General features: G+C 40.3%; 1 protein-coding gene across 1 annotated transcript; it reads right to left on the bottom strand.

Annotated features, from left to right (window-relative positions):
* Positions 1 to 204: 204 nt before the first annotated feature.
* LOC131236719 (uncharacterized) lies at positions 205 to 4,491 on the bottom strand. The gene is made up of 2 exons (XM_058234105.1): positions 4,331 to 4,491; positions 205 to 817 (listed from the first exon to the last, which is right to left on the bottom strand). The coding sequence occupies exons 1-2, from the start codon at positions 4,439 to 4,441 to the stop codon at positions 551 to 553; spliced, it is 378 nt and encodes a 125-aa protein (XP_058090088.1). The 5' UTR covers positions 4,442 to 4,491; the 3' UTR covers positions 205 to 550.
* Positions 4,492 to 24,250: the final 19,759 nt, after the last annotated feature.

Raw genomic sequence — 24,250 nt, 5'->3', positions numbered from 1 at the left:
TGCTATGACAGGTTCCCGCCCTATATTTGAAGACTTGTATATTTATTGCACTTTCTCCACGAGGCTGAATAATCTGCCCAAATCGCCACCAATGCTTTGCATAGCAAGTTCCAATTCCTCTTTAATACGATTCAAATACAGGATTTTATGAAAATGGAAGCAAACATATGAAAATGGATTGTTCACTTACACAAAGAAAAGTTGTAATTCTGTGATGAATCACAAATGAAAAATTAGATATTGGATAATCAAAAGTTATTTGACATTTTACAAACTCAAGCCTAGCATTTTATTCTTATCGAATTTGTTGTAGGCATTTCAATAAAAGAATCACAAAACAAAAATGAGAAAAGGAAAAATTGAAATAACACTCAAGAAAGGAGACCCTCTTCATTCACTCTTTTAAGCAAAGCGATTTTCTACTGACATGTTGAAGAAGAATGTAAAGTGGATTATTATTTTTTCAACTACTCGACGCTTCCATGAAATCACCAAAATCACAAAACTGTCCCTACTATTCTTGATCCTGAAGAACAACATATCTTCAGCTTCAAACCTTGAATCCCTCCGAACGAAGGCACTGAAGATGAGCTTCAATCCATTTTGCGCAAGCAGCCTCGCCGTGCTCCACAATGCATTCATCTCGCAGTCTCTTAGTGTTAGGACAAGCGCAGCAGATCTTCTTGGGCTTTGAGTTGGGTTCGGATACTCCTGTGGTCAATCCTTGATTAATGTTATGTGATCCTGACAAAGGCAAGGAAAGAGACGGATTCTGCATGGACCCCACAACCTCAGCGACACCCATTGCTGCAAGCTCCTGAAAGAAAATGGGTATTCTACAAACTGTTATGTAGTAACAAAAATTATACGTACATACATACATGAGTGCATGAGTGGGTCCCTTTACTAAAATTAACATTACATCCGTTTCTTTTCCACTTCTATAAGGGGGTGTTTGGTTGCAACAAGTATCGTGAAATTTCATCATTAATCAGTCATATTTGGTTCAAAATATTATGAAATTTCATGATATTTAGGGAAACCAAAAGCACCCTAAAGGAATTTCCACTGATCAATCAAAAGGAGAAGCGAGGAGACGGTACCCTGATAGGAATTGACAACTTCCTAATCCCCTCTTTATCAGCAAGTCATCAATTTGATTAACCTCTCCAATTGCATCACCATCTTGATCGGCATAGCCTTGTCTCACTATTTGAGGTCCACCTCTATATTATATTGTAATATTAATATTCTTACATTGGTGCAGATGTAACTTTGCTAGTGGGAGTTTTGCATTCTTATGGCCAGTGCCAAGCCCGTGTAAAGGAGGGTTGCGTTGGGTTTGCAACCAGTGTGAAATTTCCGCCACATCTTTTACCATGAATCCTGACAATTTGGGGTTTAACTGAGGATATGGTCCTCGATAGAAGCCGACCCCACGTAGTTGGGATAATCCTTAGATGAGGAGGATGACAACATTGGCACAGATGTGTCGACATGTAGGATTTTTTCATGGTTCGCATGGCTAGCACCTCATGGCTGTGCTAAATACCGGTTCATGTATTCATGTCCAAGTTATGAAGCTAAACCTAGGACCAAGCTGACCATCATCTACTACAGAACCTAAAGATAGACTAACCAGCTGAGGATTTGCAGTTCTAAACCTGGCCTTCTAAATGTGCAATGAATTCGATCATGGTGTGACATGACAGCCATTATGTAAAATTAATGGTGGCAACCGTTCCACATTATGGGGTCGTAATAGCCGTGACAGGGAAAAAATGACTCATAACGGCCGTTACAGCCCCTGTAATGGCTTGTTACGCCCCCATAAAGGCCATAATGGTCCATTACAAAGCCAATGCAGGTTTTTCATTTTTTTTAAAACCGTAATGGCCGTTACAGGGTCGTAACGGCTGTTATAGCCCGTATTGTAAAGGAAATGATTCAGGTGCAAATGTGCAATGATTCCTAATATGGACCATATGTTTTGGTGGCTATTGATCTAACAATTATGATCATTGAATCAAAATGATCATCGAGGGGTACGAGCAATCAAAAGTTGGCTCCCACATTATCCAATCTAAGATTGAGCCTGATTTGGATAATCGATTTGGATGGCATTGATTTTACGGTTAGCATCATCCAATCAAAGGGATTCCCAAAGGACACAAGAAATTTCTATTAACCTCTCCATAAAAACATAAATCTGATCTAAATGGCCAAACAAGTAGTACTAAATCATTAATTTGAAAAAAAAAAAAAAAAAACAATCAAACAACAAAACTAAATTAGAACTTCAAGGCACCAATTGATGAATTTACTGAATCACAAAGTGGCAAACTTTATGCATCCAAACACTCTCAGTGAATTAGGTAACTATGGTCCCACATGTATGCTTCCCTTGGTGAAAGATCCAGTTCAAATAGTTGCAACCACTACCTGTGCAATGCACAATATGAGTGTGAGATCCAAGCCATCCATCAGGTCTGTCCCTCCATGTAGATGCCCTGGCCCAAAAATCAGGCCGGCCCACTAGATGGGACACAATTTAAGAAACAAATGGACAGCAAGAAAAACTAGGCTGACATTGTGGCATTCTGCCTCACCTGATGAGTGGACCAGCCTCAATTTTGGGTCAGGATATCTACATGGCAGGACCCATCTGATGCAAAGCTTGGATCTTGTCATGGACCAAGCTGGCATAGGTAGTGGCACATATCTGTCTTATACATGCATATGTGGCCTTAGCAAGCCTTGGATGGTTCAAATACAACTAGTTGTATTTGAACACATGGACAGTCACACTCAGTCCAGTCCATCTATCATAAGCCACAATGCAAATAAAAAAATCACATCAGTCGGACAGGTCTCCCATTTAGTCAACAGCTGAACGATGGGTGGTCTTATGGTCGCAAAGCAGCAACGAATTCAGGTGCGGGAGCAGGAACGCATCTGTTTTACAATGTTTTGAAACGCTCGCACATTCAAACAGCTAGGAAGCAGAGCATGAATCTGAAGTGTGATCAGAGCAACAACTGGTTACAAGGATGCCAGGATCATTTGTAATCGAATATGAAGTGTCATCAGAGCAAGTAAGGATTCCAGGATCATATGTAATCGAATATGAACAATCACCAACCTGAACCATCCATTCAAAGGGCCCCAAATTGGACTACTGATGGTTCTCAGGAGCCACTTCGATTCAATCAGCCAAAACAAACCATCCAATATCAACAATTCATCCTAACTATACAATAGCAACAATTCCATCTGTTTTGATCAATGGCATACAGATTGGATGATCAAGACGGCACACAAAGATAGGTAAACCATCAATCTGAACCATCCATTCGGGTTGGCCCCAACTTGGGGTTTTAAAAAGATATAAAAATTTCAAGCATAATTGTAATGCTTTCCAGCTCTTAATATACGCATCACAGGAAAGATTTCTCTGTACTCAATAAAAAACCAAACAGAAATTTAAAAGCCTTCACATATCTCTTCTACTAGCCATATATCAAAAAATAAAAAACTCAATAAACCCAAGTCCTAAAAAGACATTATAATACCTAAAAATCAACCCTAAAAAAGGACGCAGATGCGTACTGAGTAAGCTATGTGGGGCCCACGGGGACGTATGTGTCCTATCCATGCCGTTCATCTGTTTTACCAGCTCATTTTTGGGAAGGAGTCCAAAAAATGAAGTATTCCAAAGCTCAAGCGGACCACACCACAGGAAACAGTGGGAATTGAACACATACCGTTGAAAACTTCATGGGGGCCACAGAAGTTTTGGATCAAGCTGATATTTTTGTTTTCACTTCATCCATGTCTGTGTGACCTTATGAACAGGTTGGATGACAAATAAATTTCACTATGGGCCCTAGGGTGGTTTCAACGGTGGACATCATTATCCCCACTCTTTCCTGTGGTGTGGTCCACTTGCACTTTGGATATGCTTCAGTTTTGGGATCATGTCCTAAAATGATCTGATAAAACGGATGGACGGCGTGGATAAGACACATAAATCACGGCGGGCCCCACATAGTTTACTCAGTACGCAATACCCAATCCGCGTCCCCTAGAACCTTCAAACCCAACATTCTAGGTGTGCCCCAATGTTTCAGAACCTCCGCTACCCTAACCTCAAGAACCCTAACCCTAATTCCAAAACCCAATCTTGAAATCTCAAACAACCCAAGCATTAGAAAAGATTAAAGCAAAATAAAATCCAATCAGCTATCAATACTGATGAAATTAATAAACTTGAAAAATTAAAAAGAATAGATAAGGAAAATTAGAAAATGAAATGACATTATGAAGATACCTTTCTCCAGTGAGGAACACAGATGAGCCTGTCAAATTGCTTTTCTGCTTTCTTTTGCTGGGAGGAATTACAAGGTCCTGAAGCATCTGTTTTTATACAAGTGAATCCCATTGTTTCGGTAATCCAGACCGTTGATATAATTGGAACACCGTGGATGATGTACACCCAAAAGTTTTCTAATCAGATCATCGTACCCTTCCCGCCCCATCCATGACTGTTATTTAAGACCGTTGTTCTAGTTTCCTTCTAACCGTTTATTTTTAAGCTGCTGATTACAAGGGTTAGAACGGTCTGATCTGAGAGATCTTTTATGCATCAGCCATCCGTTGTGGGTTGCTTTAGATCAACAGCCAGGTGTCAGGATCCCCCCATCACGAGCCCCACATATATAAATTGGCGCATCAAGATCTATTCACGTTCTTGTGCATGAGGTTGATATTGGTGTTTTCCCTCATCCAGGTGGGAATCTGAACGGGTAGGATTGCAAATTTAAAGATCACGGTGAATATCCAGGAAGGTTTCAATGGTGGGCCTTTTCAATCCTAATGTTTACTGTGGTGTGGCCCATTTGAGCTTTTGATCCGCCATTGTGACATGATCCGGAGAAACTCACTTTGCCTACGCGCCAAGCTGGCATGTGTAATGGCACAGGGCTGTGTGGGCTTCGCAAGCCTCCGTTGGTTCGAATGCAACTAGTTGTATTTGCACACATGTATAGTTGCCACTGTTTTCTGTGGTGTGGTCCACTTGAGATTTGGATCTACTGAATTTTTGGGCCCATATCCTAAATTGATCTGGCGAAACGCATGAACGGCGTGGCCCAGGATCCACTGAAGCCACGTCCCGACGCGGATTGCGTATACCCGTGCTAGGACGTACTGGTGCCAGGGGCTATGTAAGGCTACTGTGATGCATGTGTTTTATCCACTCTATCTATCCATTTTAGAAGATCAATTTTAAAGCACGAGCTCAAAAAGGAGGCGGATCCATAGCTGAAGTGGATAACACTACAGGAAACAGTGAGGATTGAACGCCCACCGTTGAAAAACTTCATGGGGCCACAGAAGTCCCTGATTCCCTTCATCCAGGCACGTGTGAAAATAAACATCACGGTAGGCCCTAGAAAGGTTTCAACCGTAGCATCGTTATCACTACTGCTTCCTTTAATGTCACCCACTTTATCCCTGTATCTTTTTATTTTTTTAAACCTCCAATAAAATAATCTATTAAAATGGATGGACAACTTGGATAAAAGATATACATCGTGGCCTCACAAAGCCTTTGCCAGGACCAAGTCCGTCCAGTAGGGATAGGCAATCTGCGTCCCTTGCGTCGTCTCTAATGGCCATAGCCTTTCTCTTATTTGAGAACAACTTTAATCCTTTGGTAAAGGGAGACAGATGATGCGCACGCATTTAAAACTTGCATCAGTTGAATACAAGTTGTTATGGGAAAAATAGAATGGTCCACGAAAAGAGGTCGAACGAACAACCGGTATAAACCAATGGACCAAACTACCCAAGAAAGAACTACTGGCTAGGAAGAGCCGACCAATAAGATAGGTCGACCCGATCGTAGGTTGGCCTAATCGTATGTCGGCACGACTATGGTCGGCGCAACCTTTGATGAACAACAGCCTAATAAGGACTGTTAGGCTCGACAAGGGAACCTAGTGATTACTAGAATTGACGATCAATCATACATTACAAGCCAATCAACATCGGGATGATACCGACCTACCAATAGCTCGGTACTACCTGCCTTCGAGGCTTCATTTGGCTCAACCATTCGATCTTACCTAAAGGTTGGATAAACTTATCGATTCCCGACTAACATTTGATCTTATCCAAAGTAAACAGCCCAAAGATCTCGGGAGATGAAGCCATGATCCCAGAGATCTCAGACACCCATGATCTGAGGATGATCCACGACATATCAGGAGTCTCAAACAGGAAAGATCCCCAACGGAGTGATCTTCCTTCCAACAGAGAAGATCTTCCGACTGTGTGATCTTCCCTCTCATATAAATAAAGTAGGCCCTATACGGTGAAATGTACGCAACCCATAAACTTGAAAAGACTGATGACTCTTTTCCTTTGAACCATTTTCTACAAATACTCGTATCCTTAACTTAGCATGGAAGGGTCCCTGCATTAGCAGGATCTTCCTTTTGTCTTTTATTTCTGGTGTGCGGGTGTTTAAGGGTCCAAGAAGGGTTCATCGGAAAACCGCATCAAGTAATTCAAATCTAACTATCCACATAAGAGGTCCTAGTTTAGATGTGTCGTGAGTAGAAAAGTAATATTATTTAACCATCCAACTATTGCACCGGTGAACATTGACTTGACAATCAAAAACGAAAAACATCCAACGGTCCTATTTCAACAAACGAGTGTCCATAAATCAAATCAGAGTCTGTGATTGTTTTTCCATTCTATTTTTTGAATTGTAAATTGGAAATAGTGGGATTCATAACTTAGTCTGTTTAATTTAGGTAAATGTATGCAACGTATTCGATTCTAGGTGCCTGTGTATTGAGCATCGTACGCTGCACTGTCTCAAACAATTGGGAAAGTATATAATACAGCTAGTTGTATCATAGTCTTAAGATGCAACTGCTTTCTTTTGACACGTTGGGTAGTCCAATCATCAATCTGAACCGTCCAATTATTTCAGCTTGTTCTTGGATAATGATCACGAAAGAATCACACTAGTAGGATGATCCTAACCAATGGAAAATTGGACTCAGAAATAGATGGTCAAATCGAGTGGATAAAAATAGGTTTAATCATCAACATGTAGTCTATTCGATGGGGCCCAACCCTAATCATGAAGAAACACATTTGTTTGATCATGTCATTGACCATCCAACTCACATACAACACTCAACGGTCAGGATCATTTATCGGAGCGGTTTCCCTATCATGGCTTTTCAATAGTGGTATAGAGTGAATGGACAGCTCATATCGATCGTGGTTGTTTCACAGACCATTAATACAACCAGTTGTAGTCCTTTTCATATTTTATTATTTTTTTCTTCTCTCGCGATTGGAACCCTGTCGAGGGTCCATCCACAACATAGCACACGTGCTAATTCAGCACACATGAGAGAGATCACAGATTCCATCAGGTGGGCCACACTGGATAAATCTTCTGCTTGAATGTCAGGCCGTTTCACTCCTCAGTACTTGGACCACACAGATCAAAAGAAATGGACAGTTACAGAAGTTCGTGGCCCACCTGATGGGAATCTTGGGGTTCCCGAACGTCCACATTGGCAAGATTCTAGACGCGCGTCAGTTTAATTGGTACAGCCTCCAACTTTCCGACCAAACAACTCATTTGTGTACCACATCCGACCACTGAAAGAGACGGATCATGGAGACTATCAGCCCTGGAAATTAGCTGGATCCGTTTGCGTGTTTTTTTTGTTATTATTTATTTTGAGCTAGCTTGTTAGTACACGCCCATGTGAGTACACACACTCCATGTTAGCCACCCCCGCCAGGGATCGATACCAAGACCTAAGTGTTGAAACGAGGATCGTGGATCCGCTCTTTAGATGGGCCAGAGTAGTACTTGTCATATTTTGAAAAGGTTTTTAAAAATAAATAAATTAACCAAAATATTTCAAAATTTAAAAAAAAATTCTTTCTTTTTTTAAAAAATTTTGAAAAATATTTTATTTTTAGTATTTTTTTCATCCCGCTTAAATTTAAAATAATAATAATAATGATAAAAATTTAAAAATAAATATAAATAAATAAATAAATAAAAGAGGAAAAATTCAAGTATGTAAGAAAGGAGTTTTATACAAGGCTTGAGCTCTTTCTCACGGAGCATGCGAATTTGGCCGAGCTAGGCCATGGACATGCAGGCGAGTTAGGCTTAGTCAAACTAGGTGTGCATCTGTTCACGCCTCGACTCAAACAACTAAAATATATTTTCTGACTTTATTTTTTAATTTTTTGAATATTATCTACTATTTTAAGCACATTATTTCCAATAGTACATACAATTAATGATTTCAATGATATGGTATCTCATGAGAGTTTCAATAATAATAATACACATACCACATTAAGCTAAACACATAAACAATTGGTCTTATGCATATATATTCAAAAGAGAGAGAAATGAATTTGTCATCATTGTACTTATATAACTAAGGATAGTTGTTAAAAGGTTAAAAAAGTAATTTATAATCGTTGCATATTTACTATAATAATTTGTGAAGTAAAGATTATAAATTGCATCAATAATGTAACATATAACTGTCATTATTCTTATTTTTATTACAAACATGTAAATTGAAAGGTGCAAAATGAGATGGGTAAATAAATCCGTAATTATTATAATTTTACATTATATTGCAGTGATTTTTTTAATTAAAATACGTATATTAGTATATTTCTTTTATGATTTGACATTAAAGTGATATAAAAGTATTATCATTATAATTTTATCATGTCTATTAAACTTGAGAATTAACAAAATTTACTTATTAGGAGACAAATATTGTAATTTGTAGTAACAAATTACTCATGTAATTCACAATCTAAATAGGCCCTAAATGATTAAAGGTTCAAAATGAGTTAAATTTCATAATTTTATTTTACTACATCCGCTCCAAGTCTCATTGTATAAATAGAAGATCATTGAAATATGCTCTTATATTTAGGAAGTGTCTTTAAGTATAAGTCTCTTAAATGATAACATTTTTCAAGTGTTTGAAACTGTCTAATCTTTTTGTACAATAATAGCCCACTAGACTTTTTTGTCTAAGTTTGAAGGCTCATTAGGTAGGCTTAACCTAAAACTTGGGCCTCAACTTTGAAGCCCTAGCCAAGCCCTTGTCCAAGTTTAATGGCGTAAGATATGGCCCTATAAGGTTAGGCTGCCTGCCATTGCCATCCCTGAGTAGCATACATTATCTTAGCGTATAGCAACTAGACTGTGGCACCCATAATAGCTAAGGATTAGTTCCAAAATTAGACCATGAGTAATCTTAACATTTGATTTATAGACACTTGTTTGTTGAGATAAGGTTACCGGGGGTTTTTCATTTTAAATTGTCCAATAAACATCCATTAACCTTTGGCAAAATAACTAAATAAATATAATTTTTTTTGTTTATAACATATCTAAAATAGGACCATAATTTGCATGGTTGAAATTGAATTATTTATGTCACGCGTGTAATTTCTAAGGGAAATCCAACTTGAGGATGTTTGTTTGCTTGTCTTCAAGTGTAGATATTCATAAGTAGTATCCCGTGAATACAGAGTTGATTCCACAGAGAGATGATTTATGAGAATGAGAAAATCAATTTGCAAAACGAAGTAAGAGAAACTGACTTAGAAGGATTCTAATTAATTAATGTAATAATTTTGAGGGTTTTGTTTTTAAATGAAATTTAATTAAATTAAAAACAACACCCAAGCTTCAAAGTTCCACACATAGGTTAATAACACATAAATCATGACGATTTTGATAACACAATTAGGATCCGATCACTATAGTGGCCTAATCAGAAAATAAAACAGTTCAAATCTTTTTAATAAATGACACGAGAGGCTAGAGAATCATGAATTTGCACCATTAATATATATTCTCAAGCGTTAGTGATTGTAAGTATTCAATATCCATGAGATAATGAATCAAACAATGTAACAGGTTGAAAATATCTCATATCTAGGAAATTTAATGATCCAGGTTAAACTTATCCATTAATATGGATCTCACATGATAGAAACATATAGATCTCACATAAGGATCAAAAACCTAAACCTACATAATTAATAACATGCATACACTATTCATCTCATCATTAAAAATAAATTAATCAATCATAACTTATGAATCATTAAAACCATGTGTTTTTCTTCTAGCTTGGATGATGTATGTTGATGTATTAGCACATAAACATGGGATAGATTAAGCCAAAACGCAGATATGATTCAGGATAAGTGAATAAAGCAAGCGGAAGACTTATAGTAAAATATGTGTACAAGTGTAAGTCCCTGAATTACATATACAACCAGATCGTGTAAATGTATTATTTATCAAAATTATAAGTACAAGTTACATCATTTCGATTCCCAAAATAGTAATCCCATAGATCCGCGCAAAGCACGAGGCTCGTTAGAACCCGTCTCAAAGCGCATATAGGAGAAGCGGCCTCGTCGTCATCCGGCTCAGCTCTGCCTCGGACGTCGCATCCACATCTGCAACATCGGGGCCTAAGAGAGTCCGGTGGGTGTGTAACACCGCCCCGAAACGTGGGAGTGAGTGATCAACTCAATGGAACAATAAGGCATCGGTTAACATGCTATCAGTTCAATCAAACAATAATGATAAAACAGACAATTAAATAAATCCTAAGTACTCTTGTTAATGCGGTATGAATGCAATATGATGCGTGCCCTCACGCGTACACCCTCGGCGTCTTCATCTTACGTTACGCATGAAATCGCCTCAAAGTGCGCCACATCTACAAAGCACATGCAAATGCGGTGCATGGATATGATTACCAAGTTGTTATTAGTCCAATTCATAGCAAGATTGGGAAGCTAAGATACCTTCCTCATATCACCATCCAACAGTGATCCATACTAGGGTCGTCAATCCTAGACATCTCATACGATCATATAGTTGAGGTCGTAGCAAAGGGCTCGTCACCAATCAATGCACGCCTTTCATGCCCTTACTACCACAGATCGGCTCGTCACCTCCTTGCGGTATCCGGTATGCTCGAGGTCACTACAAAGGGCTCGTCACCAATCAATGTAGCCGACAAAGACGAATATAGTGTCCCATACCACCATAATCGGCTCACGAGTTTAGTTGCTCACGGTCACTATGGGGAGGCTCGTCACCCCAGCGTAGGCCGAGCTCGACCACGGTGTCCCATACCACCATGTCCGGCTCATGAGTCTTAGCGGATCGGTACCATGGTTATTAGGATTTCACTGGTAAGTTCGGTACCCCTAGATTCAAGCAGTGGCGTCCATACATGGTTAACATACACTGGACAATCGGGTTAGTTGACGAACTCGACTAGCACGAGCGCACGTTGAATTGAACGACATAGAGTGCGCAAACACTCCGCGTGGCCAAACCACGCCGCCAACTCTAATACGACTCGGGTTCGTCTAATGCGTCTCACGTGGCGAAAGCAATCTCAACCACGACCAAAGGGTCAATTACCGATTTCTTGGACTAAGGCATAGTCCCAAACATCCTACACTACGACAGATATTCATATGGAATGTAAAACAGTAATGGAACAACCACTCAAATCATGGTGCATACACATCTGAAGAATATCAATTTAACATAAATGTAAGCATAGGAATGCTTGAATTTAAATAACTTGGAATGTAAATGCATAAGGGAAATCATGCGCATCCATAGAAGTATTGAGAATCACTTCTCAACGCCGCAATTAGTGTATCAGTTACCCGTAGATCATTCATGCATTTCTACAAACACTTAGCATTCATGGAACAACATACATGACGCATGTTGAAATACGTGCACTTAGACAATTCCTTTTATCAAGGAGTTGTCATACATGCATCTAGCATACATACATGACCAAAAATCATGGCAAACATAAGTGCGTATTTTATACGTATACGGTACTTTATAAATACACTTAGAATACACAAATCTCAATATAGCACATGCATATCGGAAAGCAATGTAAACATAACATTTGACATGTGAAACTCATCCATAACAAGATTAAATCACTATCTGGGATTGAAAGCCTTGAAAACCATAACCTATACACTTAAAGTCCGCACCTTAAGCAAAGAAAGAACCGCCGAACTGATTTAGACTAGTTGTCTTCGTCAACGGCGCAAGAATACCCTAAGATAAGGATAGAAATGAGATACAACAACACCAAGTCTAATCTAAGCTCTAACACAGGTTAGGGTTAGGTTAACTTACCCCAAAGAACTCAGAATCGTCAGAGGAACGATTCAAAGTGAAGATTCAAAGGTGAAGAAGAACAAGGAAGAATCAAGGTGATTCACCAATCAATTTCTCTCACTAACTCTCTCTTTTCCACTCTCTTTCCAAGCTAGGGTTAGAGAAAATTCGTATGGACATGAGAGCTCGGGTTTAAGGACTCTCTATAGGCCTTAAAATGATGGAAATAACCCCAGGGTCAAGGTATACTTAGGTTATAACCAAAGTACGCCGTTCTCGCTCCAACGAAGCACTTCGGTGGGCCTATAACCACGAAAGGTCGGACTTAAGCTCACCGACCATGGATCTAGGTCGGTGAGTTTTCGTACCGACCGGCTCTTGAATCGGCCGTGGCGGACCACACTCAATTCAGCGGTCACGGAATCTCGATCAGTCCACAAGCATTAGGATATGCCTGGGCCAACCATCCCGATCGAGGGTGAAATTGGGTCGAAATCCAACGGATAGATTGCTTAAAATCGTCGCATGCGACACGACTCAATTTCATAAAAGCTTATTAAATTCCAACCGTTCTCACACTCTTCACTCCGAACTCAACCAAATCGACCCAGAACATCAGATCGACTTGATTTTTGAGGTGAAGACCAAGCCCAACTCAGTGACCGCAACAGCCTAAGATCATCGCCATCGGACTTTCGACGCGCGGTCTAGGTCCGATCCAGGTCTTCCAAAAATTCCCCAGAACAACTGGATTTAGCGATGGATCCCAGATTTCAGAGTAACGTAGCGCTCACTAATCTGCACGTTTAGAGCCATGCAGATACAATTTAAAGTGATTGATGCGAATTTCACAAGCAATCAAGTAAAGCGCTAATTACCCCAAAAACAACTACTTAAGGAAAGATTAGCACAAAAATTCCAAGGTCGTTACATCATCGTAACAAGTAGTGAAGCATGACGACTAAGTGCATCAGCCACCTTATTTTACTGCTTGGGCTAGAGAGAACTAGAAAGACATAATTAAAACAAAGAAAATAAAAATCAAGTATATAAACAAATAAAGATCTAAAAACAACTTATAAAGAAAAACGAAAACTAAAACTATGAAACTTGAAACTTTTCTTAAAAAAACTAGAAAGCTTTCCAAAAACCGTAAATCTTACTTTTGAATGCTTTGAATGATGCTTAGGAATATCCCGGGAAGCCCTATTTATAAGTGGAGAACTCTTTCCTTTAAACCGACTCGAAAAATTCAGAAACCGCCTCAAATTTTCTCACTAGGCGTAGAATTTGCATAATCTTAGGCTAGCCTAAGCAGAGCTTCGGCTAGTCGACTGACACTTGGGCTAGCCGAACCAACACTTGGGCTAGCCGAACCCCCGCAAATTCCAGAAGAACATGTTGCTAAATTTTCAGCCGAACTTTCTTAGGCTAACCAAACCAGAACTTCGGCTAGCCGACCAACACTTCAAATTTTGGATTCTCTTCATTCCTCACTTGGTTTCCTTCGATCTTTGGCATGTGACTTCTTCAATCTTGGTCTCCAAAGGTCCATTCTTTGCCTTGGTGATTTCTTAGCATCAAATTCATGCTTTTAACATTCTTTTTAATCTAAGCTTTTAAATTCACCTTACAATACAAACATGTATAAAATATAACATTAAACATTATCATATTCATAAAACCAAGATATAAATAGGAGAAAATATGCAATATTTGAGTCTCAACAATGTTCATCTTTATTTTTTCTTTACCATAATTTTTGAGCTTAGGATTCCGATTGAAACACAGAACATCTACCGGGAGGCCAAGCATTGAGACCCTCTTTCCCATATAAAATGGCAACAGCAAATTTGAAGGCCCAAATAGTTTTTTGGCTAGTTAAAACTACATTAAAGTACGTTAAAATGGTTTGATTCTAATGGTAAGGAAAGTAACTAAGTAAAGCTATTTTTTAGCAAGACTTTGAGCTTAGGATCATCCATGTGAGGAGTGTCTCCACCAACTCAGCTAAGGAGCCAGAGAGACAGGTGAAACCGTTTGGCTGATATATACCTCTCCAAAACCATGAATTTCTAGTATAGTATAATATTTGATAAACAAAAACTTAAAAACCATGCAATTGTGTGGACATTGGATCCCAAGAGAGGACCAACGCAAGCTTCCATGGGTGCGGAGAGAGAGAGAGAGAGAGAGAGAGAGAGAGAGAGAGAGAGAGAGAGAGAACTTTTTGTAGTAGGTGTTCGAGAAGGGTGTTGTATATGTCTGGAGTCGCCACTAGCCAATTACTTCGATTATATAGTCGGGTAAACCTGTAAATACGATTAAGAGAGAGAATCTGAAGGTTCTCAGTCTTAAGATGATTCATTGATCTGCGACCGAAGATTCGAGGTAAGAATCGGGGTGACAAGGAGGGAAGATGTTAGGCACCCTATTATGCCTGTACAATTGTACATTCTTTAGTTCACAGGATTAAACTATCTTCAAGAATTAGTTCTAGTTCCTGCACGTTGATGATGCGGCGATGTGTAATGCAAATTAGCACAAGTTTTTGATGAGCAGGATCTGACTCTGTCGGCAAGCCACAGAGTATATGTTTGTACTAACTGGGTGCTTATGTATGCTATGTGATGCTTATGATGTAATGGAGTGTGTGCTATGCATTGTCAAATGCAATGCCTATGACAGGCTTCAGTTTGGGCTAGATAAATTTGCCCTAACTCCTCAACTTGCCAAAGCGTGAACTAATTGACCATGGTTTCTGATAAGCAGGATTCGATTATATAAGCAAGTCGAAGACTATACACCCATATCAATAAGGTGTAAGATGCATTGTTATGTTGAGTTGATGATGTGACAATTAAGCAGGGGGTTAAGAAAGGAATATGTATTGCACAATGTTAATACTGGGTTAAACAAAGCCAATTAAGTATTGGATGATTGAATGAATGGATGTGTCGCAAAGACATGATCGTGTGGCTTGGATTGGACTTGGTTGGCTCAAGAGCCTAGGATTTGGGTTAGGCTAGATCAGACTAGGGCTAGACTCTCTCCTACTCTTACTCTCCTTGATGGAGAGATGGGATTGATGGGATGGTTAAGGAGGTTTATGTAGTTTCTCTTGAAATGAGATTTGATGATCCAAATGGAAGGTTTGGGGCCTATTTCTAACCCACAAACCTAGTTTTTTCTTAATTCTTGGTAAGTCTAAGGCTGATATAGGATTGTGTGAGACCCGACCCAAGTTCGCATGTGTGCATGTGTGTGTGTGTGTGAGTATACATCTCGTTCATCTTAGTCTCGCGGTCCTACCTGCCAAATTCCAATGACCCGCGACCTTCAGAAAGTGTTTGCAGTCATCCCTGAGTCCAGTCACGTAGACCCGACCCGGGTCGACCCAAGACCTATACCATCTTGTCCGCATCGTCGCCACGGTTCCGATGCCGCATCCCGTGCATCCATCCGAGTTGTAGATCAGAAGTTGTAGGCGCGTATCATTTTGAGCCATTGATCATGATTGTGGACTCCACTTGTAGGGTATGCACATTTTCCCATGGGGCCCATCCTAGTGCACTTTCTCCCATAAAGCTACCCTACCTAGCTACTAGCCTACCTAGAGCCTAGCAACTAATGATAAGATTTCTTTTAAAAACTCATCATTACCTCCTCTAAACAAGAAAATAATCATTTGCTTTTCTTCCCAACACCTTACATGGCCATCATGATCTTGCTCTTCCGTAGCCAAGAGAACAATGAGTGCTTTGGTATACACCCCTCCCTTCTCTCTCTCTCTCTCTATCTCTCTCTCTCTCTCATTCTCTCATTTCCTCTCCCCTTGCAAAAAACGTCCAACCTCCCTCTCCCTATTCTAGCCCCTTCTTCCTCCTTTCCTCCACCATTTAGCCATCAAGACCCCATCTGAAACCTTCAATCGCCTTCCTCTTGAAGCAATGAACCTAGATCTTGGAGTATGAAGGCATCTTTAGAGGTGGGTGCTCCTCTAAATGTAAAAATCTGATTTCCATGGCTTAGATATTTTCTTTCTTTCATGAAGGAAGTGTGGGACTCACCAATCAATGGTTGAGATCCCACACAATCCCATGGTTGTGGCCTAATGGCCCACCTTATGCATGCATGATCCATTCATGGGACCTTTCTCTATGGGCCACATCATGGTACATTCCTTCCATATTATATCATGTTTGGGTCATCTAGACCTTATAACCTTGGTGGGGATGACATCTTCACCATATATTTTGATCATAAGCCATGCATGTGCAAGATCCATATTGTAAATATAAATCCATGTATGATGTGTGGTGGGATTGTTCTTAGGAGGGCTCAATAATGGCGGAGCCCTTTCCCTACGGCCGGATTGTCCTTCTTTCTCTCCTTTCTCTTACTTTCATTCCCTCATCATGGTGTGTGGCCCACCTTATGGAGCAACAAAAATCCAGCCACCCAAAAAAGGGGAAGACGTCCATGGCATTCCACCCTATGACATGTGGCCCCAAAATCCAATCAATTGGGGCACATGCAAAGGTGTTTTGGATGGTGGGATAGTCTGGATATTTGTGAGGCCCACTAGGGTGGTCCATTCTAAAATTTTTTGGGATTAAATCCCATTTTAATTAGTGTTTATAATTATTTTATTTCAATCTATGGTTGCTGTCGATAACTGTCTGGACAGATTTTTGAGCTACCTTGGGGCCTGATTTCTGATTATTTGGTGGGAAGATTAATACTATTTAATATGTGATTCTTGTAGCTGCATGACTCATGTACAATTATACAAAATTTCAGCCCCAACTGACCCCATTTGGGTATCCAAAAGGGTGGGCCAATATAGTGGATTACCAAGAATTTTTGCTATGCAGTCCAGCAGCATAGTCCCATAAAAACTAAAATTTAAAAATATTTTCCCTGATAGTGGACCATCTTTCTGGGTCCCACCTTGTTGTAGGCTTGATGAGGGACCTTAAGCCCAAATTTCAAAAATTTTGGAGGCCCCGACCCACCCATTTGGATGGCCCAAATTCAGGACAGTAACATGTATGTAGCAGATTTTTTATTCTAACCTTGCTGGCTTCTTTGCAACTATGGAATTTATTGGGCCCAGCCCATTGGAGCCTTTATGCATGTCTATGAGGCCCATCTTATGATATTCCAGAGGGCCTTGGGGCCATGTAGCTGGACCAGCGGTCCATGATGGACGGCCAGCTAGTGGACGCCCACCATGGGCTGATCGCCCTTGGTCAGGCCCACCATGATGTATGTTTTTCCTCCATGCCGTCCTTCCATTTTGTGGGACCCATATGTGTATGGTCCACCCTGGGTGGACGTCCTATGTGTGGATCCCACTTGGATGTGAGGAGCCCACCTTAGTGTAAAGGCCAAGTCGTCCATAGCGTTGGGCCGTCCCACCCTTAGGACATCCCTGTCTTGGGCTGTTGGGCCTGCATTCTGGTGGCATGGCCCACTTGAAATATGTGTTGTACATCCCCCTCTCATCTGGTGCGACCCATAGTAATGTGTGGGGTCATCAGGAAATAAATATACTATAAATTAATTTATTTACTAGACTCCAACAAGCCCAGAGAGCGGGTGGGCTGGAAATTCAGCAATGGGCCCAATGTTACTGCCTATAAATGTTTGTTTGGGGCAGCGTGACCCACCAAATTTGAGGATGATTTAATTAATTATCTTGCCTTTTCCTTTAGTATTTTTGGGAGTAATTAGTGCTCATCTAAGGCCCACCCAAGTTGGGTTTTTATTGGATCATTGTATGTGGTTGATTGTTAAGTTCCTTAGGCCTTTTGGACTGGAATCTTCTAGATAGGCCCATTAACCTTTGAGCCTGTACTCTTCTACCTATTGTCATGGGTTTGTGGGCCATAATATGCAAGTAGTTGGTCCCATGGCTACCCACCAAATTGACCCTGTACTTGGGCTAAGATGTGAGGCCCAACTCACTTGTATTAAGTGTGAAATTGCCCACATGGTTGAACTACTGGGTTGCCCATGAGGCCCACCACAATATGTGGGTTTATGCCCTTTATGGTTGGGCCCAAATCTTGCTTAAGGGCCCACCATATTGCCTAAGAATTAGGCTTTGTGTATGGCCCATTAGGCCATGGATTGCTTGGGCCTTGGACCTTACTTTATATGCGTAGCGGGTTACCTTTTAAGACCCAGTTGAGGTTGAATGTCCTCCTTGGTGGCCCTAAGGTAGGCCCACATGGCCCTTATAAGTGGTTGAAGGCCCACCTTGGACCTTGTTAAGACCGTTTCATCCATTAAGACCTTATGACTCTCTTAACTTGTGGGTTACCCCAAAGTATTGGGCCCTCACTAGAGGATTTCACTTTTCCTTAGAGTACATGTCTGTGTATCTAGACCTTGTCCCTCCTTAAGAAGGAGGAATATATTCTAAAGGTAGCGCACTTACTTCATTGTGACTCATATGCATCATCTGTATGAATTGATTGTATTGTATGGTAGTCATTGAGAGATGGAGTTTCTCCCCTCGTGCACATTGAGTGCCTGAAGCTAGTGCATGACCGTATGTATGACTCATGCATTGGCATCGTATTTCATGATGATACCGCCTTTGCTTTATTAAGGTCTCGCCTCCACAGGGATATTCGTGGATGACTGGATGTGTGGGCACCGGAAATGATACTTGAGCATACCGGGTGCATAGGATGCCCATGGGTGATATTTCTAAAACTTCAATGGTACCAAGGATCTGCCCCAATGCCATGACCAAGTGAAAACTATGAGCGCACGAGGGCCTTATACCGTTAGGCCGCGACTATCACTATCGTGTAGTTGGTTGGGTAGGGATGTGGCCTTATCTGCCTGTAAGGGGGGGCATTACTAGACTGAGTTTGACCAGCTCATAAAATGAATCCACTGCCGTCGAGCTTAGTTGGTGATTAGCTGTCTACAGGTGGGTATTGAGGTCTCTTATGCTCATTTGACTATATGGGTCTGTAGAGTGGCGGTCATTCCGCAGTGTAATGGACCCCCGGTGATTTCCTTATAATTGGAAACGCACTTAATATGTGGATTGGTTATGAGCACCGACATTACTTTGTATCGCATTTGCATCGGTTGCATAAGCCCCTTCATGCATTGCCTTAGTATGACACCCAATACTCATTGCATCGTATTCATGATAAGCCTTGGTAAGGCTAGTGATATTGTCATTGAACATGTTTCTCTTCCTGTACCTCCTACTATTCTTCTGTGCACCATCGTCACACACTTTCACCACCCTCTAAGCTTCTATAAGCTTATGCACGATTGATACATGCAGGATATCTTAGGCAAGCGTCGTAGCGGCAGAGCTTGGAGTGGAGTTGAGCTTGAGGACTCCAGTGTTGCTGACCTTTCTATCATTTTTCTATTATCTTATAAATGTCCTTTTCGACCTTATGAAAGCTTGTAAAATTTTAAATTCTTAGTGGATTTTGTAATATGTGTCTTGTTATTCTCAGATATACTTATTGTGATCTTGGGTATGCTCATATTGGAAATAATTATATTGTTACGGAAATCCTCCTTGTAAGATCTCGGATCGAAACCTGCCTCAGAAGTCGAGAATGGAGTACTACGGAGGCTGTTGCAGCCAGAACCGGCCATCGGGTTCCTTATGAATCCAGTTACCAAGTCTGAGGCGTGACAGATTGGGTGGCTGAGATTTCAAATTGCCACATGGCACAATCCGAATTGCTAGATTGCTTGGTAAAATTGTGATTTCCAGCCACATAGGACCATAGAAGTTTTGCAGTACTCACATGAATAAGGGTTATAAAGGGAGGTATGACACTCATGGGGAGCTCCCTATTAAAGCAGAGGAGGTGCCACGTGTCGGGTGATGCCCCTAGGCCACAGGATGCCTCTTGCCTTGGTAGGGGGTTTCCCACATGTACAAGAAAGTTCCTACTGTTTTGAGGTTTGCTTGTTGTTCGGGTTGTGAATCATTGTCGAGCTTATGGGCTTGGGTCTTGGCTTGGTCTTGGGCTGGTTCAAGAGTTGGGTTGATTAGGTGATGTAACTGGGTTTCGCTCAGCGAATTGACTCGAAATGACTTAGTGAGTTGACTTGAATCAGTTTTTAGGATTCCTAGGGTTTAGGTTTCTAGGGCTCTAAGGTTTTGAATTAGGGCTTGGTTTTAGGTATTGGATTGAGGTTTAGCCATTAAATCAAATCACATTTGTCCAATCTTAATCGACTTATCAGCCTAGGGTGGAGTGTTCACAAATTGAAATACAACAAATTAAACTAAAGCATGTAAACAGTGGGACTTTATTTAAATAGTTCTTCGTATCATTTATACCGGTGAAAATAGAAAAGTAAATAGTAAAGGAAAATGTCATAATTGAGGAATTAAGGTTAAAAAAACTACCACAAGAATCATTAAATGACTTATTTGATTTAGAATGCACCATTTCAATAGATAGGCAGAATAGTCAATGGAAATGGTAAGAGGTTCCTTTTAAAAATCATGTAAATCTTATTTTCTAAGTTCTCTGGAGAGGAAAAAAGAAATGACCGTTTTTACGAGAGAACCTTCTAAAGGAAAAGTGATCCTAGCACTTCTATTTTCTTTTGAGGGCAGTTGAATTAGAAGAAACTAGTTTTCTTTCCCGCCTCAACTTAGACCAAGCCAAACGCACCCTCGGACATAAATTTTCATCAATTGGTATTGATAAATACTAGTCCAGTTTATAGAACATCCAAGCAGTTGAAGAGGTGGGCCACATCATAAGATCACCTTGGGCTAAAATTATGTTGATGTAGTAGAATTATAGCAAAACTCTGTTTAAGAAAGCATGAAAAAAAAAAAAAATACAACATAAAAATTAATGAAAAAGATTAAAAAAATAAAAAAAATAGCAAAACTCTGTTTCTAACTCCATGTTTCTAAACAAAAATCGTATAATTGATTAAATGTTTAAAACTCTATCTATATAATTCGAAAGAGGGAAAATGTGATTGGGGACAAAAAATAAAAATAAAAATCACTTCATTCAAAATTTCAATTTTTTATTTTATTTTATTTTATTTATTTATTATTATTATTTTTAAAGTGTGCTTCAATTATAGTGTTGTCTACTTTAACTATGTATGTTCTTCAGTTTTGGGCATTAGCCATATAATTATTTGAAAAAATTGATGGACAGTACGGATCTAACACATTCTGGTGAGGCCTAGAGAAGTTAGACACAAAAAGGAAATTGGTGTGTTTTGTGTGCTGGTGTTATCAATGTTGGTCTATTTTCTTATGCCTTCAACCAGAATGACGAGTGGTCCATCTTTTATGCAATCTATTAGAAAATGAACCAATACTGGAAGTTAAAGATTTGATAAGAATCCAAAAACGGTATTAACCCACTATTTAATTACCTAGGCATCACTGCTCAAAGTAAAAATTATAATCATCTTAGTAAATTTCATTATATATATATATCAGTTTGATCCAAAACTTATGTGGCCCCAAGAAGTTTTTAATGGTGGGCGTTCAATCAACACTGTGTGGTCCACTTGAGATTTGGATCAACCTCATTTTTGAGCTCATAACATAAAATCATATGGAAAAATGGGTGGACGGCATGGATGAAACACATACATCATGGTGGGGCTCACAGAGCACCGACCACTAGCCATCGGCTAGGGGCAGGGGAGTAGCCTGTGGCCAATCCCTTTCCGAAACAATGGGGATTTAATGCATACTGTGGAAACTTTTGTTTATATCTGTTTTTACTTCATTCACGCCTGCATGACCTTATCACTATCGGTTAGATGAAGTTTTCAACGGTCGACATCATTATCCCACTGTTTCCTATGGAAGCGGATTGAATGGTACCACACACCACCGACTTGGCTGGTGTGTTGAGGTTACGAAGTTCTGTGGGTCCCATCTCGAGGAATGAGTTATATCCAAACCGTCCATCCACTTGGTGAGCCAGTCATAAGACTTGAGCCAAAAAAGTTAAGATAGATCCACAGATCAAGTGGACCACACTGTAAAAAGCAGTGGGGGATTGAATGTCTACAATTGAAACCCTTTTGGGGGTCACATAAATTTTGGATTAATATGCTCTCCATCCAGTTATGTGTAACCTTATGAACAGATTGGATAGAAAATAAACGTTATGATAAGTCCTACCAATGTTTTCATGGTGAGAATCATTGTCCCACTGCTATTTGTGGTGTGGTCCACTTGAACTTTTGATATTACTAGTTTTTTGTACCAATATATAAAATGATCTCTCCAAATGTATAAATGATGTGGATATAATAAATACATCATTATGGGGCCATATAACTTTGATCTCCTTTAAACCGTTCATACACAACTAGGAGCTCGAGTAGTCTTCTTGAACTTTGGATATGCTTCAACCATGCGCTCATGCCCTAAAATAAGGTGGCGTGATGGATGAATGGTGTGGGGCCACAGCTTACTTGTTCCGTTATCCAGTGCTTGTCGCCTGGTAGAAATTCTAAGCTGTTCCATTCCCACTTGAACAAGACAAACATGGTAGTGTTATGTGTGAATCGGCGGGCATCACGTGGATGGGCTACGCATCCAGAAAGGACCGTATTCCCACTCGTGGAAAAATGTACGGTGCTAGACTAAATCAACCATTCAACGTGCCACGTGTACGGTAGAGATGTTATATTGTACCACGGCGGAACTCAACGACGACCGGCACGTACGTCATGGTCATCAAGTCAACATTCTGAGATGCAATTTCAGTGCACGACCTTGGGAGCGGATTAGATGCAGCCCCGACCTCACCCAAGACGGCGCCGCCCTTACCGTGGGTCCCATTTTGATGCATATATTTCATATCCACGCCGTCCATACATTTTTTAGATGATCATAGAGCATGGTCCGAAAATTAAAGTTGATCTAGTTATCACGTGGGCCATGACGAAGGAAACAGTGGTGATTTAACGTCTTACATTAAAAACTTTCTAGGGCTCACTGTAATATTTCAGTAATGTTTATTTTCCATCCAACCTGTTGATAAGGTAACATGAACATGGATGAACGAAAATAAAAACAAATATCAGCTTTATCCAAAACTTTTATGGTTCATTAATGGTCAGTCACCACTTTTCTTATGGTGTGGTCCACTTAATAATTAAATATGCTTCATTTTTGGTCTCATGCTCAGAAATAATCTGGCAGAACGGATGGACGGGATGGATATATAATATATGCATCAAGATGGGTCCCACAGTAAAGGCCGCACCTTATCCGCTCCCCACGCCATTAGCTATGATTGAATGCTGATGGCACGTGACTCGAGTCCACTACATGCATGGCCCAGCGTTCACACTGATCAAGTATCCTTGTGTCATAGGACGGTGCATGTTGACTCGTGACTTTCTCAACTGCCCAGGCCGTTCAGTTATTTTCGTGGAGAGAGAATGAAGAGGAAGTTCTGGACAGTACAAACGTGACAAAATGGCGCACGTTTGGGAAATCCTGGCCGTTCGTCCGGAAGAAGCCACCGTGAAAATGGTAGGAATCGAAGATAAGGGCAGCCCATCACCACGTGGGCTACACATGCACAAGAAAAATAAACGGTTAGCCCGGAAAAAAGAAAAGAAAAGAAAAGGCGGATTGGGGTGACCCAACACCACCGACATCCCTGGTGGCTGGACTCGGTGGGACTCACCGTAATGGATATGTTTTATCCACGCCGTTCATCCGTTTTTTTCAGCTCATTTTAGGAGATAATCTAAAACTCGAATCATATCCAACATCTAATTGGACCACACCACAGGAAACAGTTGAGATTGAACTCCTGATGTTAAAAACTTCTGTGGAGGCCACAGAAGTTTTGGATCAAGCTGATATTTGTGTTTCCCTGCATTTGCATTCATGTACGTGTGACTTGTTAACAAGCTTACGATGACATATAAACATCACTCTGGGCCCTAAAAAGGTTTCAACGG

Source organism: Magnolia sinica, chromosome 2 (assembly GCF_029962835.1).
Source record: "Magnolia sinica isolate HGM2019 chromosome 2, MsV1, whole genome shotgun sequence".
Classification (NCBI taxonomy): domain Eukaryota; kingdom Viridiplantae; phylum Streptophyta; class Magnoliopsida; order Magnoliales; family Magnoliaceae; genus Magnolia; species Magnolia sinica.
Note: the sequence above shows the minus strand (reverse complement) of the source record. Positions and strands in the feature narration are given on the sequence as shown.

What these genes read in the sequence shown, in the direction of transcription:
- LOC131236719 (XM_058234105.1), bottom strand. Translation starts at nt 4,441, where the DNA reads ATGGGATTCACTTGTATAAAAACAGATGCTTCAGGACCTTGTAATTCC. An exon ending in GTGTTCCTCACTGGAGAAAG is followed by an intron (nt 818 to 4,330) that starts GTATCTTCATAA and finishes ATTTTCTTTCAG; the next exon opens with GAGCTTGCAGCAATGGGTGT.